Source organism: Castor canadensis, chromosome 8 (genome assembly GCF_047511655.1).
Source record: "Castor canadensis chromosome 8, mCasCan1.hap1v2, whole genome shotgun sequence".
In the NCBI taxonomy this organism is placed as follows: Eukaryota; Metazoa; Chordata; class Mammalia; order Rodentia; family Castoridae; genus Castor; species Castor canadensis.
The window spans coordinates 14639602-14653214 of record NC_133393.1 but is presented as its reverse complement, the minus strand read 5'-3'; the positions used below and the strand labels follow the sequence as shown (position 1 = coordinate 14653214).

The 13613-nt window shown below is 42.8% G+C and overlaps 1 protein-coding gene and 1 non-coding gene across 11 annotated transcripts in view; both read right to left on the bottom strand.

Moving 5' to 3' along the window:
* Positions 1-281: 281 nt before the first annotated feature.
* Positions 282-13613, bottom strand: part of Trerf1 (transcriptional regulating factor 1) — a 204626-nt gene continuing 191294 nt past the window's right edge. For 7 of the 10 annotated variants that reach the window (XM_074082170.1, XM_074082173.1, XM_074082174.1 and 4 more), the window contains 3 exons: positions 10335-10538; positions 7191-7438; positions 282-3567 (listed from right to left, as the gene is read on the bottom strand). In XM_074082170.1, coding sequence (XP_073938271.1) covers positions 3243-3567; positions 7191-7438; positions 10335-10538 — 777 coding nt within the window. In that variant the 3' untranslated portion in view covers positions 282-3242. The remainder of the gene's footprint in view (positions 3568-7190; positions 7439-10334; positions 10539-13613) is intronic. The other 3 variants (XM_074082175.1, XM_074082177.1, XM_074082179.1) reach the window with 1 other exon arrangement.
* Trnaa-ggc (transfer RNA alanine (anticodon GGC)) lies at positions 13351-13423 on the bottom strand. Its single transcript has one exon. It is a non-coding gene; the product is annotated as a tRNA-Ala (tRNA).

Here is a 13613-nt window from a genome sequence, read left to right as displayed (position 1 = left end):
GACGTGATGGAGTATTTATGGTAAGGGACCTATAGATAATAGTGAGCCTAGTCACATGGTTTAGAAAGTGCCACCCTGCAAGTGGCTCATTCACTGCTTGAGGAGCAGAAATGCACAGTCTAATTTCTGGAGGTGGGGACACTTTAATGAGAATTAAATCTGACCAGCAGATCTCCAAACCTGTGATCCACAGAAACCAACCAACAGGCAATACTAATTAGCATTGATCCAGCATTGAGAAGGCATCTCAGTGGCTAGAAAGAAGGAATATTTAAGCCAGATGAAACTCAAAAAGATAATATTTTATTTTCAGAGCAGCTGATGCAATATTGAATCAGGGTTTCACAAATAAATATGACAGTGTGTATTTGGTTACATTTCTATTTGATGAATGCCCACCTATAAGGACCGTAATAAATTTCTGAGAAGGCTAGTGAGGAACCTAAGTAGTATTCTCCTGGTTTTCTTCCTGAAAAAGTATTGTGAACATTAAAAAAAATCTTAACACTCAGGACAGGAAACAATCTAGAATGCCCTAGTTTTTTTTTTTTTTTTTAATTTAAGGAATGCACCTTTTTAAGGACAAGTCTATAAAACATCTTTATTTGTTACATATGATGTTTAAATATAACTTTGCTTTCAAGCTTCAAACTTTTTTAAAATCCCTGGTAAAATAAGACTTTTGATTCACCTTAACAAAAACTGACCTAGGAAGAAACATTTTTAGCAAAATGTTATTATAAAATTCACTAGAAAATACTGTCCTCTTTTTGCCAAAATGTTACATAAAATCCTTATTAAAAATACACACATTACAAAAGAAAAAATTATGAATATGCTATACATAGTGCTTTGATATGGACCAAGGGACCTGCATTCCGGGAAAATACAGTTGAGCACACTAGATATTATGATGTCAACTTATAATAGTGCAAACCTGAATAAATTACATCCTGATATGGAAGGCATGCAAGTCACTGGCTGCAGAGGGAACATAACAAAGCCAGAACAGGAAGCAATCACAACCACTATTTAAAAATGTTTTCATTTTTATTACATTAATTTTTTTCAAAAATACTTTTCTTTACAATAGAACTCCTAGAAAATATTTACAACCTTCCTCTAATAAAATATAACAGCAGTTAAATATATTTGAAAATAAGATGGGTTTTTCCATAAAATAGATCTGTTAACTTTTTATATACAAGCTTTCTCAAAGAGGTCTAAATTCACTAATGAAAAACCATCTGATAGTAAACAGCAACCATGTTGAAGACATTAACCATTAGGAAGAAAAGTTCTTTGGGGCGGGCTGGGGGAGGGGAAGCTAAAACACAACACGTACATGCAGGCAGACCAGTTCAAGAAAAGAAAGAAGTGCAGTATTTTACTAGGAAGTCAATTTTTTCAGCTGAGAGTAAAGAAATAGGAATTCAGGTATCTGAACTGTCTCGTGAAAGAGGAGTTCTTTGGTTATTTCAAGTCAAAAATCCTTATGCTATATTGCATGGAAAATTAAAATTAAATCTTGCATTATATTTTTGCTGTAGCCACACAGTTTATTTCTAATGGTTAAAGCTGGATCATCTGGCAAATGTCCAAGCAGAAGGAATACATTTGCTTTATAAAGATTTTTCTGAGTATTTGCTTCTTTTGTAGATGAGCCTCCATGTGGCAGAACCATTCCAGACTCCCCCTCAGACACTGCTAAGTGGAGGGACGTAGTTACTCTGCATCAGCCAGTGTCATGACAGTTGGAGTGGTTGTGTGACAGCTGTGTCACGATCTGATGCACAAAGCTCAGGTAATCTCTAACTTAAAACTGCTGAAATACAACATAGAACAACCTGTTGAAATGGCAGCAAACAAAACACTTTTTTTCCCATATAGAAAAGATGAAGGAAACCTCCAAGACATCTCTGAAAACAAGCAATGGAAATAGAAAGCATTTTCGTGTTTTCCTTCTGTCCATGGCCTTTCTGAGATTCGGACATCCTGCCTGCGTGGGGCTGTGGCGGGCCACGGCTGGTCCCCTCATGGGAGTGTGCTAAATGCTTTGTGGACTGGAACACAAAGGATGTTTAGTTCTGCTCCCACACTGCTAAAAGTCTAATGTCAAGCAATTAATGTGCCAGCCCAGTGGTCCAGTACGACAGCCACACTTACCTCTACCTAAGAGAGATGAGGCCTGCAAAGATCTACCCCAGAGGTCACGCAGTACTAACTCTGAAGGGAGCCAAGAGGAGCAGAGTTCCTCTCTGAACTGGGGCCGCGACTTTTGCACTGACAGTGGGGATGGGTCAGTTTGAGTCCGCACAAACCCTGGGTGATGACATTTTTGAAAGATTACAGGTTTATTGCCTTCAAGTACAAACAGCAACCCTACTGACAGGGGCAGAAGGAGGCAGAGCAAAGTCATGTAGCATAGCCAAGTCTAGAAATGCTTTGGTAAGTAACTTGAAAGAAATACATTCATTGTTTGAATGCAAACATTGTAGCTAAAGTGTATCTGAACACATTTGTGTTGCCTTCAATGCACTTCCCCTCCTATTTGCTATGGCTATGTGTTAAAAAAAAACCCTATTGCTCATAGCTAGTATCTAGGTAACTTCAGTCTAGCAGACATGAGGTACAGCAAAATCCCAGGGAGAGGTTTCACAGTACTTCCAAGTGGCACAAAGTATTTTCAGAACTCCACTGACCGTGAACAGTGTTGCCAAAAAGAATAGGCTCTTCTGATCTATATTTTTTAAGAAAAAAAGAATACTTCCTGGCAGATCAGAATAGAATAAAAATAATTCTCGGTGGAAAAACATGACCCAAGGTCCCAGCATGAAGAGAGAAGCCTGCTTCACACACACACACACACACACACACACACACACACACGTGTGCACACACGCACAGTCACAGAAAGCTTAGGGACAGAAGGCAACCAGGACGGCTGAAAGCAATGGAACTGAATGTCAGGTTCATTCCCTGGGAATGACTTCATGAGAATGTAGCCCAGATGAAACACCTCTTAAAGGTAATTGTGCCAATTATCTATCCCCCCAAACTCCCCACAAAAACAATTTTAAAAAGCTAAGAGGAAATGAAACTGGATTATTTTCTAAACCTGAATAAAACAACCACTTTTTAAACAGATAGTTTAAAAGGGTTACAAAACAAGCAGGCAGTCCAGGTTTCCTGATTAATGAAGATGGAGGCTGTGGGTTCTGTCTCTATGTGACAACAGGGCTTTATAGTTCTGTGTCACCCTGAAGTAAAACTGAATCTTGGTCATCCAAAAGAAGGTCGGTGTCCACAACCTCAGACTCTTCCATGACACCTCCTAACTGCTGGACAACGTCGTCATCGAGGATGTCCACATCCTTGATGGGTTTGATCAGACTCAGCTGGTCCAGGGGCAGCAGCCCTGGTGCCCCCACCGGCCCTGTAGTCCTCTCGATGGTGGCTGCCATTTCCGCTGCAAAAGCTGCCTTCTGAGCCTTCTGCCTCTGCTGCTCTTCCTGCTGCCTGTGAGTTTTCATGTGCGCGTTTCGACTTTTGATCTTGAAGAAAACCCTGAAAAGGAAGAAAAGCAGCACGTGAAATTGACAAGACCTGAGTTCTTGGAAATCTTGGTGTCCTACAGGGAACGGAGGTGGAGGCTGAAGTCTTCCGGAGTTCTAGGACCTCCTCCCATGGTGGCCTGTCACGTGAATTCTGCTAACAAGCTAACAGTCCACATGATAAAACAACACATCATCCATCCCTGGCCTGTGGCCTGTTCTTCTGCACTCAGGCTTCTTGAAGGATCTATCCAATGTACTTGGCCATCTCCTTTTCTCTCCTCCACACCCTCCAATCTGACTCAATTTCTCCCCTCCACTTCTGATTGGCTTTCTCAACATCACCAGTAGCCCCAGTGTGGCCAATTCCAGTGGCCTCTCTTGTCTTTATTGTGATTTCTGAGCCATGTCCAGCACTCCTCTCACTGGAGACCACTCTGTCATCATTACATTGACATAATTTCCTACTGTTAGTCTTCGAGTAAAGGTGGGTCTCAGCTGGGGATGACTGTGTGGAGCTGGCATGTTTGGAGACTTTTCTGTTTGTCAAAACTGTGTGGGAGGTGTTCTTCTGGCATTGACTGGGTAGAGGCCAGGGAAGCTCCTACACATCCTATTTGGCAGAAGATAGCCTCTCTTTCCCAAACAAGGAATTATTAGATGCAAAATATCAATGTGGTTCAAAAACCCTGGAATAAAAAGGTAGCATATTTGGGGATTTACTTCTTTATACCAGAGGTCTGCAAACCATGGGCTGTGAGGCAAATCCAGCCTGTTCTTTGTAAACAAAGCTAACTGGAGCTCAGCCATGTCTGTGTTTGTGCATTGTCTCTGGCTGCTTTTGTGCTAAAAGGGCAGAGCTGAGTATCAGAGACAGTGTGGGCCTGGTCTGCAGAGCTCCACATATTTACTATCTGGACCACATATTTACTACATTTTCAGAAAAGTTATTCTAGGTGTGTTTATGGAAAGGAGAGGGGTGGCATAAAAACTCAATATTCACTCTTCAGCTCATAAGGGAAAAAGAAGTCAGGTTTTGTTTTGTATGTACTGGGGTTTGAATTCAGGGTCTCATGCTTGCTAGGCAGGCACTCCAAAAAACCTGCATCAAATCAAAAACGATTCATTTATTTCATCTAGACATTTGGAAAACTGTTTAATGTTACAAACATAATTTCAGTAGCTAAAACAAGCATTCTATTACAATCTATCTGTTTGTTTTTCCAGTACTGGGAATTGAACCCAGGACGTTGAACATGATAGGCAAGTGCCCTATTATGGAGCTACACCCCAGCCCAACATTTGTCTTATGCTATTCCTAGTCTGGAAAATCTCAGAAAACATTTCTATTTTCCATGAACTCTTAACTAGACTTCTGGTAAAAAAAAAAAAAAAATCCCAAACAACATAAAAACAAGTCAAGAAAAATATTTAATACATGCCATTGAAAGGCAGGAAGCATGAAACTTAGGTTGAGCATCTCTTACCAAAATACTGGGACCAGAAGTGATTCAGACTTTGGAATTTTTGCATATACACAATGAGGTATCTTGGGGATGGGACCTAGGTGTATATGGCTTTCATTATACACACGGCCTAAAGGTAATTTTATACGATACCATTTAATAATTTTGTACATGAAACAAAGTTTCATAGTATGGTGTTTTCTACTTAGGGCGTCATGTTGGTCAAAAATGTTTGGATTTTGGAGCATTGCTGATTTTGGATTTTCAGATTAGGTATCATCAACCTGTATGAATTTTTATTTGTTGAGATGTCCTTTGTCTCCACCTGGTGGAGTAAGAAGCTATAGACTGTTTGAGCTGACTGAGGGGAAGGCTTCGGTTCCTTTCAGAAAAAACTGGCAAGGTCTCAGACGCCCCTACGCTTTCACTCTAGGACAGCAGGTGGGAGAGAGCTGAGCTCAGGGTGTCCCATCATTACTCAAAGGTAATGATCAACCTGGGGACTCACTGCTTCTGTGGTTTCCTCAGTGTGTCCTGGGCGGTTATAGAAGATAATGTCATGTCTAGGCTCTGAAAGATCGCCAAACGCACAGGAGGAGACCAACACCTAAACCCATCTCTCCCACCCTCGAGCTTCCTGGAGGGAAAGAGTGCTATTGTGAGTGGTGGGTGCCCCCAAGTGGAGGTAGGTTTACTCACAGGCAGCAGGGCCTGGCCAGCTGCTAATAGCACGAGGCCTGCCCAGCCTACGTGCATTGAGTCCTACCTGGCATATCCTTTTCATGCCTCAGTTTCTACTTTGCAAAAAAGCTACTGAAAGCATATGCTTCATAAGGCTATTCTAAAGGGTAAATTATGGCTGGAGGTATGGCTCAAGTAGTAAAGTACCTGCCTAGCAATGCTGAAGCCCCGAGTTCAAACTCCAGTCCCACCAAAAAAAAAAAAAAGAGTAAATGAATCATTACATGTAAAAACATCCTTAAAGCAGTGCCAGGCAAACAGTGAGGACCTGCTCAATGGCAGTTGCTACTAAGTCACCTGATATATTCTACCAGGATGTGGAAGCAGAGGTCTCAGTTGGCCTTGTTTAGGTAACTGGGCATTTTCCTGGGCAGTTGCAGCAACCACCTGGTTGGCATCTCTCCAGGTAAGCTTCCTGGCATGTGTGAGGCACTGGAGGTTATGGGAAGAGAGACTCAGAAAGGCTCCTAACAGAAGTCACCCATGACCATATAATAGCCTTCAGGTTAAGCAGACTCGCTAAGAAGAAAGCTGGAATTCTCTCCTGAAATTCCATGGGAAGGAGCCATGCATCTTACCATCAGTTATATTTCATTTCTAAAGTAAGTAAACAAAGCAAAGCAAAAAACAGAGCAGTGCCAGGAATCTTGCATTTGGACAAAGCTGTGTTCAAAGCTCAGCTCTGCTCTTTTCTGGGGCAGGCCACTTTCTTTGTAAAGCAAGGATAAAGATGGTATCCACATCAGCAGGAGACTCTGAGTGAGGAGCAAATGAGTCCATGCATATGAAGTACGTAACAGACTAAGTGCTCAGTAAATGTTAGCTGTTACTATTACTACAGACTGCCAGTGTTCCCCTTAGTTGTTTAAAATTATATCTGAAAGGACAGGGACGACAAATAGGTTTTATCTTCTGTATCATCTCTAACCAACTAGCTGTGCCAGATTAAAGTATAGGATAAAAAGCCTTATCTTAATGTGACAGCAAAGAGTGTGGTAATTGATTAGTGATGTCTGCCCTGGGCATAGGCGTGAGCTACAGTGGTAGTGGTGCCATGTTTGGGTCAGTTTTGCTATAGAGAGTTCCTGATTCTAGAGCCATTTCTCAAAACACTCAGTAGGGATGCAGAAAGTATGTCTGGGAGAATTAGAATCTGGAGTGCCACCACCAGTTTTTGGAAAGGAATGAAGTTTTGTCACTGTTCGTTCTCTGAAGAGACACATCCCGTCAGGTTGTAGGATGCCAGAATGGCTATATTCTAAGCCAGAGGGAAGGTCCACCTTGCAGACCTCAAGGATGATATGGGAAGAGTTCTGCGAGTCTGGGTTCTTTCTCTTGCTGAAGAAACCTCAGACTGTCTCAGTCTGGCCCCCACCAAGCAATTATCTGCCACCATCTTGGAGTCAGTCCCTGGTTCAAGTCCACCTACTTGCCACACTCCTTGCAGGGGAAGATGGTGGTGGGGTCTGTCTCTCCACTGGTGGTACTGTGCGAGGGTGAACTCTTCACTGAGCAGTACCCACTCTGGGCACCTCCAGGTTTCTGTTTCCCAGAGGGGAGAGCACTTCGGGTCTTGGTCACCTGGTTGGTGCCACCGTGGATGCGGGCGTGGCCATTCAGTGCCTGTCGAGAGCTGAACACCTGGGGAAGAAAGGGAGTGACATGACATCTACAGTCCTGAAAAGGAAATTAGGGTTATTAGTTACTCAAAGGTAAAACATGTGATACATGAAACAGTGTCTAACAACAGGCACAAGAGGTCATATAGCAAACACTGGGCCTATGTCACCTTGTAAAACTCAAACATCACAAACCACAAATGTTGTGCCAATTAAAAACCCTCGTCATTGTAATAACCTGAAGACAAGAGGCATTGTGGCACAGTATCGAGGACAAATGTACCATCTTGAAGTCAGGAGCTGGCTCCAGCTCTGTCGTAAGTAAAAGGGAGGCTGTTAGGCCATTTGCATTTTGCACACCTTATTTTTTTCCATCTGCAAAATGAGGGGGTTGGACCAACTTTCAACCTCATTTTAAAGCTGGAAAATAAATTCCCTCTCTTTTCATTCACAATGGATTTGGTCCTACTCAAATCTCAAGTTAAAAGCCTGGCTGAAATAGAGACAGTCGCCCAGAATTCAGCCTGTTTACTCAGCTCCCTCTTCCTTCGGGAAGCCCTGGAACCCCAAGAAACACAGTTTGGAGACAATGATTAGGTGTGTGACATATTCTACATGTTTGGACAACCTCAATCACTAGCCCATTGGTTCACTTTTTTTTTTCTTTGATTTTGGCGGCACTCTGCCACTTATGTGCTCCACTTTTTGTTGTTGTTTTTTGCAGTGCTGGGGATTGGAACCCAGGGCCTCACGCGTGCCACACAGGCACTCTATCATTGAGCTACATCTCTAGCCCAACAGGGTATTATTGAGGCAATGTTTCAGATCCCAAATTTTAATAGCAGATGAGACAAAGGAGAAGGATCTGGGCAATGTTTCAAATATTGCACAAAGCAAGGTTTCTGAGCCTCAGCCCTGTGGACATCTGAGGCTGCATGACTCTTTGCAGTGGGTCTCTACTGTGCAGTACAAGAGGTTTAGCAGCCTCTCTGGCCTCCACCTACCAGATGCCAGTGGAACCTTCCCGGTCCTGACAAAAATGTCCACCAAACATTCTTGAGGGAACAAATTACCCCTTGTTCAGAACCACTGTGATAAGGGATACAATCCACACCCCTGAAATCCCAAGGGCCCCAAATTCCAGCTTGTTAAGCTGAGGAGCTACTCTGGGTTCAGTTATGAGCCCTGTTTACTGTTTTGCACAGAAAAAAAAATTGTAACTGATTTAGCAACCTCTAGCCTCCACTGTTAGACAAGGAATAAAAGCAGCATGCTTTTCTCCTTGTGATATTTTTAAAGTCATTAAGAATATCTGTCTTGCTGAGCATTCCTGATCGGGCAAAGTAAAAGATGACTTTCCACTCTGAAAAATTTACTGTACATTAATACTACGAATCGAGAAAGCATCCAATTTCTGAACAAATTCACCAAGAAATATTGTCATTTAAAATCACATCTTAATCATCACTGTACTGAAGCATTCTGTGCAGCACGGCAGTGATGGAATGAAGAGGACATGCCATCAAATACCCACGACAGAAACAAGCCACAATTTCTTATGGCCTTTTCAAAGCTACTGCAAAATGGATATAGCTTTTTTTTTTTTTTTAAAGCTTTTTCATTTTTTTCCTAAATGTAAATCAAATGAATTTCTGCTTTAGGATATAAATATTTTAAAGCTTGTTGCTTTCTTCATCTAAATGACAGACTCAATAAGCAGTATTCAAAAACTGTGTATTAGACAAAGACAAGAGCACTAACTTGACACAGTGGGGCTTCTTGTGAAGGCAGTAGCATTCTTTTTTTTTTTTTTCTTTCCCCAATGTTGGGGACTGAACCCAGGGCCTCATGCATAGATAACTTACCATGGAGCTACATCCCAGGCCCTGGGAGTGGCATTCTTATTCTGGGAGTAATACTTCTATAGCTTGTCTACACAGGTGTGCCCGGCTTTAAGAAACCTGATTTGGGAAAAGCTCACCAATTCAGACAAGTAGGGTCAGGTGGAATACTGACAGCCCATAGTAAGAGACCTTGAAAACTCTTAAAATTCAAAACAGACCCTTTCAGGCAGGACAGATTCTTTTTTTTTTTTTGTGGAACTGGGGTTTGAACTCAGGGTTTCACACTTGCAAAGCAGTCACTCTACCACTTGAGCCACACCTGCAGTCCTCAGGCAGGACAGATTCTGTAAGGGCTTCCTTTAGTGCTGAGAGTGAGACTGAGTGGTTACACAGACTCACTTTCTGACTGTTTACATGATTAGTTTACTTCCGCCCACACAGAGTACAAAGACAAACTTTAGTTAAATGTTTGTATCAACTTTCTCAAATGTCAAATTAATGACATTTGAATTAGTAACACTTTATGTAATATGACCTTCTAGGTAAAAATTTCTTCAGGCCCTGGGGACAAATAATTATGTCATACTTTAAGGATGGCCCTGTGTGCTCCCCTAGCACATTTAAATGCATGTTGGCAGGGCACAACCTTGAGTGACACACAGCGCAGGTGCAGAGGCACGAGAAAAAATGGAGCAGTTTTGGAAGCCAAAGCTCACTTTGGAGATCTGAACCACACACTTCCTACGCGCAGGGACCTTTTCTTTCGTTCTTTTTTTGAGACAGGGTCTCCATATGTAGCCTGGGCTGTGCTCAAACTTGTGATCCTCCTGCCTCAGCCTCCCGAGTGCTCAGATTACAGATGTGCACCACCACACCCAGCTTTTGGGACCTTCTTTATGTCCTTTAGCATGCAGCATCATGCTTGTCACAGAATGCACACTGTATATCTTTAGTGGCCAATGAATTGGAAAGGGGTGGCCATATAGAGTGACTGTTGCCAAACTTCCATTGCTGAAAGTTCAGCCTTTTGAAAACGTGTCATCTCTTAGAGCTAGGCACAGCTGCATGGCCCTCACTCATCCCAGCACCCCGAACAACACAAGCACTTACAGCCCCACAGTTGGGCATTTCACAGACGAAGGAGCCCGAGGGCTGGCCAAGGGCCTGCAGGGGTGGTCCCTCAGCAGGAGCCAGAGCAGGGACTGGCGGTGGCTCCGGGGACTTGGGCACTTCAGTCTCCTCTTCTTTTATGGATTTCCTATCTTCTTCCAGGTCCTCCTCTTCCTCCTCTACCTCTTGTTCTTCTTCACTCGTCTAGCACGGATAAAAGCAAGAAGGGGACAACCCCAAATGGCAATTTCAGTAATGAACAGGACTCACAGGCCATAGATCACAGTGGGACTGGTGGTGGGGCTGTCACTCTCTTTCTGCGTAAGGAATGGCTGACTGAGCCCACTGGGTTGGTCATCTAGGTTGGTCTCTGGATGCTTGGAATTGAGGTCAAGGAAGGCTCCCTGTTTTACTTTGGGTCTCCTCATCCCTTATATAAAAATATGCCATGTCAGAGAGGAGAGATTTCTGTACATAAAGATTCTCTGCCTTGTTCAACCCTTTTGACTTTACAAATGACTGAAATCCAGGCAGGCTGCCCTGCTTGTGAAAGAGCTGCGCACAGCAAGCACTAACAGTTCAGCACTCTGCAGACCCCTCTGGAGAGACTACAGATGCATGATGATTTGGTTTAGCCCTTCTAGCACTTCCATGCAAGAGGCCTGATTTGCCCCATGGTGGGAGGGGTCCCCATGCTGATCAGAGCACCCTGCTTTGCTTGGCGGAAGGTAGAAGGAGAGAAAACAGAGGGGAGAGGCCCTTTTATTTCTCATGTGCTTTTTCTGATCACAGGCTTGGAGAAAGCAGTGTATTGAATGTTTCTGTTTGTTCATTTTCTCCTTCCTGAGGCATTTTATAAAAAAGAACAAGAAAAATATTTTCCATGAATAATTATCCTCTCAGTTAGTATGTGCTTCCCCTCCCATGGCAGAACAGGAGCCATGTGAAGCACTAAATCCATCTCAAAGTTAATAAAATAGCAAGTTATGGGTGCTGTGGGGAGGCTGGGATGGAACACAGAGGTTGGAGAGGCTCTCGTTCTATCTCTTGCTTAACTGACTACTTAATTCTGCTCTTTATCTTGATGGGAAGGGGTGAGGGTTGCTGGTTACATGCAGGACCAGAAAGGGCTGAGGACCAGAGAAAAGGAATTCTTCATTTCAGCTCATAGTTCACAATTTATAAAGTACTTTCACATTTACTATGTCACCAAATAGGCTGTCGAGAGCCTTCCATTTTGCAAATGAGGAAATGGAAGGTACATCCAGCTGCCTCTGCCCCTGGCAGGTCATTTATCTCTGCCAGGTCCTCTTTGCACACCCAGTGCATGCAGCATGTGGACTTCAATTTGCATTTCTCCTTAGCCATGTCACTCTGGTTAAGCCTAGGATTCTTAGAACCCAGAAGCAAGAATTCCCAAGAAGAATAAAGATTTCTGAGCATTGTGGCACCCTGGGATCCAGAAACCACAATCTTTCTCTCTCTGGTTTGGATTTGGGGTCTGTGTGTATGTGAGAAAGACAATACCAGTCAGTGTGAGATTTAGCACCTCCTTGCTGTTTCAGTATTGTCTAGGTAATGTCACATGGATGCAATTTGAGATGATGTATTAGCAAGGTGTACTTAAGAAATGGTCCCAGTTTCCAGGAGGTTAATTAAGATTAATTCATAATGATTGTAGTGCTGGAAGGCTTCGATGCATACTGACATAGGCTCAATTCATTCTACAGAGTGGTTTCTGATACAAGCTGCTGGTCTCTTACTAATACAGAGCATATAGGTTGACTTCACTTATGTGGTCTCTTTTTCTGTACAGACCTATCATCTTTCAGGCACAGCATTTTGGGCAGAAGCATGTTATGTTGAAGCTGAAGATTTTCCTCATTTCTTTATAGAACTGGGACTTTGTGGCCTCACATATTAAGGGACATGGCCAACAATCTGGCATTTAAAATGAACTACACAATCAACTTTTAATGACAATGGCATTTGTTTCATGGTACTTGCTATAATTACAATTTTCTCACAATGCTGTTCTTTAGCTTAAAAACTCAGAAGAAAGATTCGCAAAATTATAGATTGAAAGCTACTGTACTGTGATTATGTATGTCTCAGGAATTTAGATAGATGTTGGGTTTTATTTCAACTGGCAATCTATACGAGTTTACAAAATGATTTATCACCAAGCCATATGGCTCACCAAAGTGACTAAGAGATACAAAGATAGGAGGACAAGAATTCTAACATGTAGAACTCTGTACCAACAAGTTGGCCATTTTATGATGTGTTGCGAAATGAAACATTTAGTAAGATTCCAAAATGAATGGAAAGTGGGCAAATCTGGGGTGGGAAGGAGATTTTATATTTAACATGCTACCCAAACCCTGAGTGTGTCCACACAAAGAGCTTCTTGGAGAGGATGGCATTTTCATTTCTCAGGCATGCGAATGGAATTCACACCATGACAAACTGATAAGTTAGATACAAACACTCAACAACCCAAATCTGCTCAAAGACACAAGTTTGAGTGTTACAGTCACTATTAGTAAGGAAGACAACAACATATTGAATGCATGGTACGAATCAGGCTTGATGCACACACTCATTTCTACTTTTCACAACTCTATAAATTTCTTTTTTAAACAAATAAGGAAATTGGCTAGAGAAGTAATTTCCCCAAGGTCACAAACTGATAAAAGTAGCAAACTGAGATTCTGTCTCATTCTGAACTCTGAAACCTCAGCCTTCCTCACTCCTGGGTCCTGTTGTACCTGGGTCCAGGTGCATATTGGTCCATCTGTAACTAGCTTAGCGTTGTGAAACCTCCCGGGCCACTGGAACCAGCTGCCTTTAAATGCCAAGGAGGATGGACATTTCCTAAGCACCTTGCAAGCAGACAACATCAATGCATTACAGAAGAGTTGGCGAGGGTCAGGGTGGGGAAGGCTTATCTTTGTACTTGGAGCTCTGACACCTGTTTTCCAAAGTCAGTTAACTGCCTCAGCTGGATTCTTTTTGGTGGTACAGAGGTTTGAACTCAGGGCCTCATGCTTGCCAAGCAGGTGCTCTACCACTTGAGCTATTCCACCAGCCCTGGGTTCTTGAATTGGGTTGAATTTTGGTTACAACCAGCCCTAGATTTGCCCTGAGTGGGACAGTGTGAGCATGGGCAGGAAGGTGTGGGCTTCACACTGTCTTCCCACCTTCTTAATGGAACCAGCCTTGGTCCCTTCTGCCTCTGAGGGAGGAAGGACCTGTGATGGCTCAGGCTATAAGTCA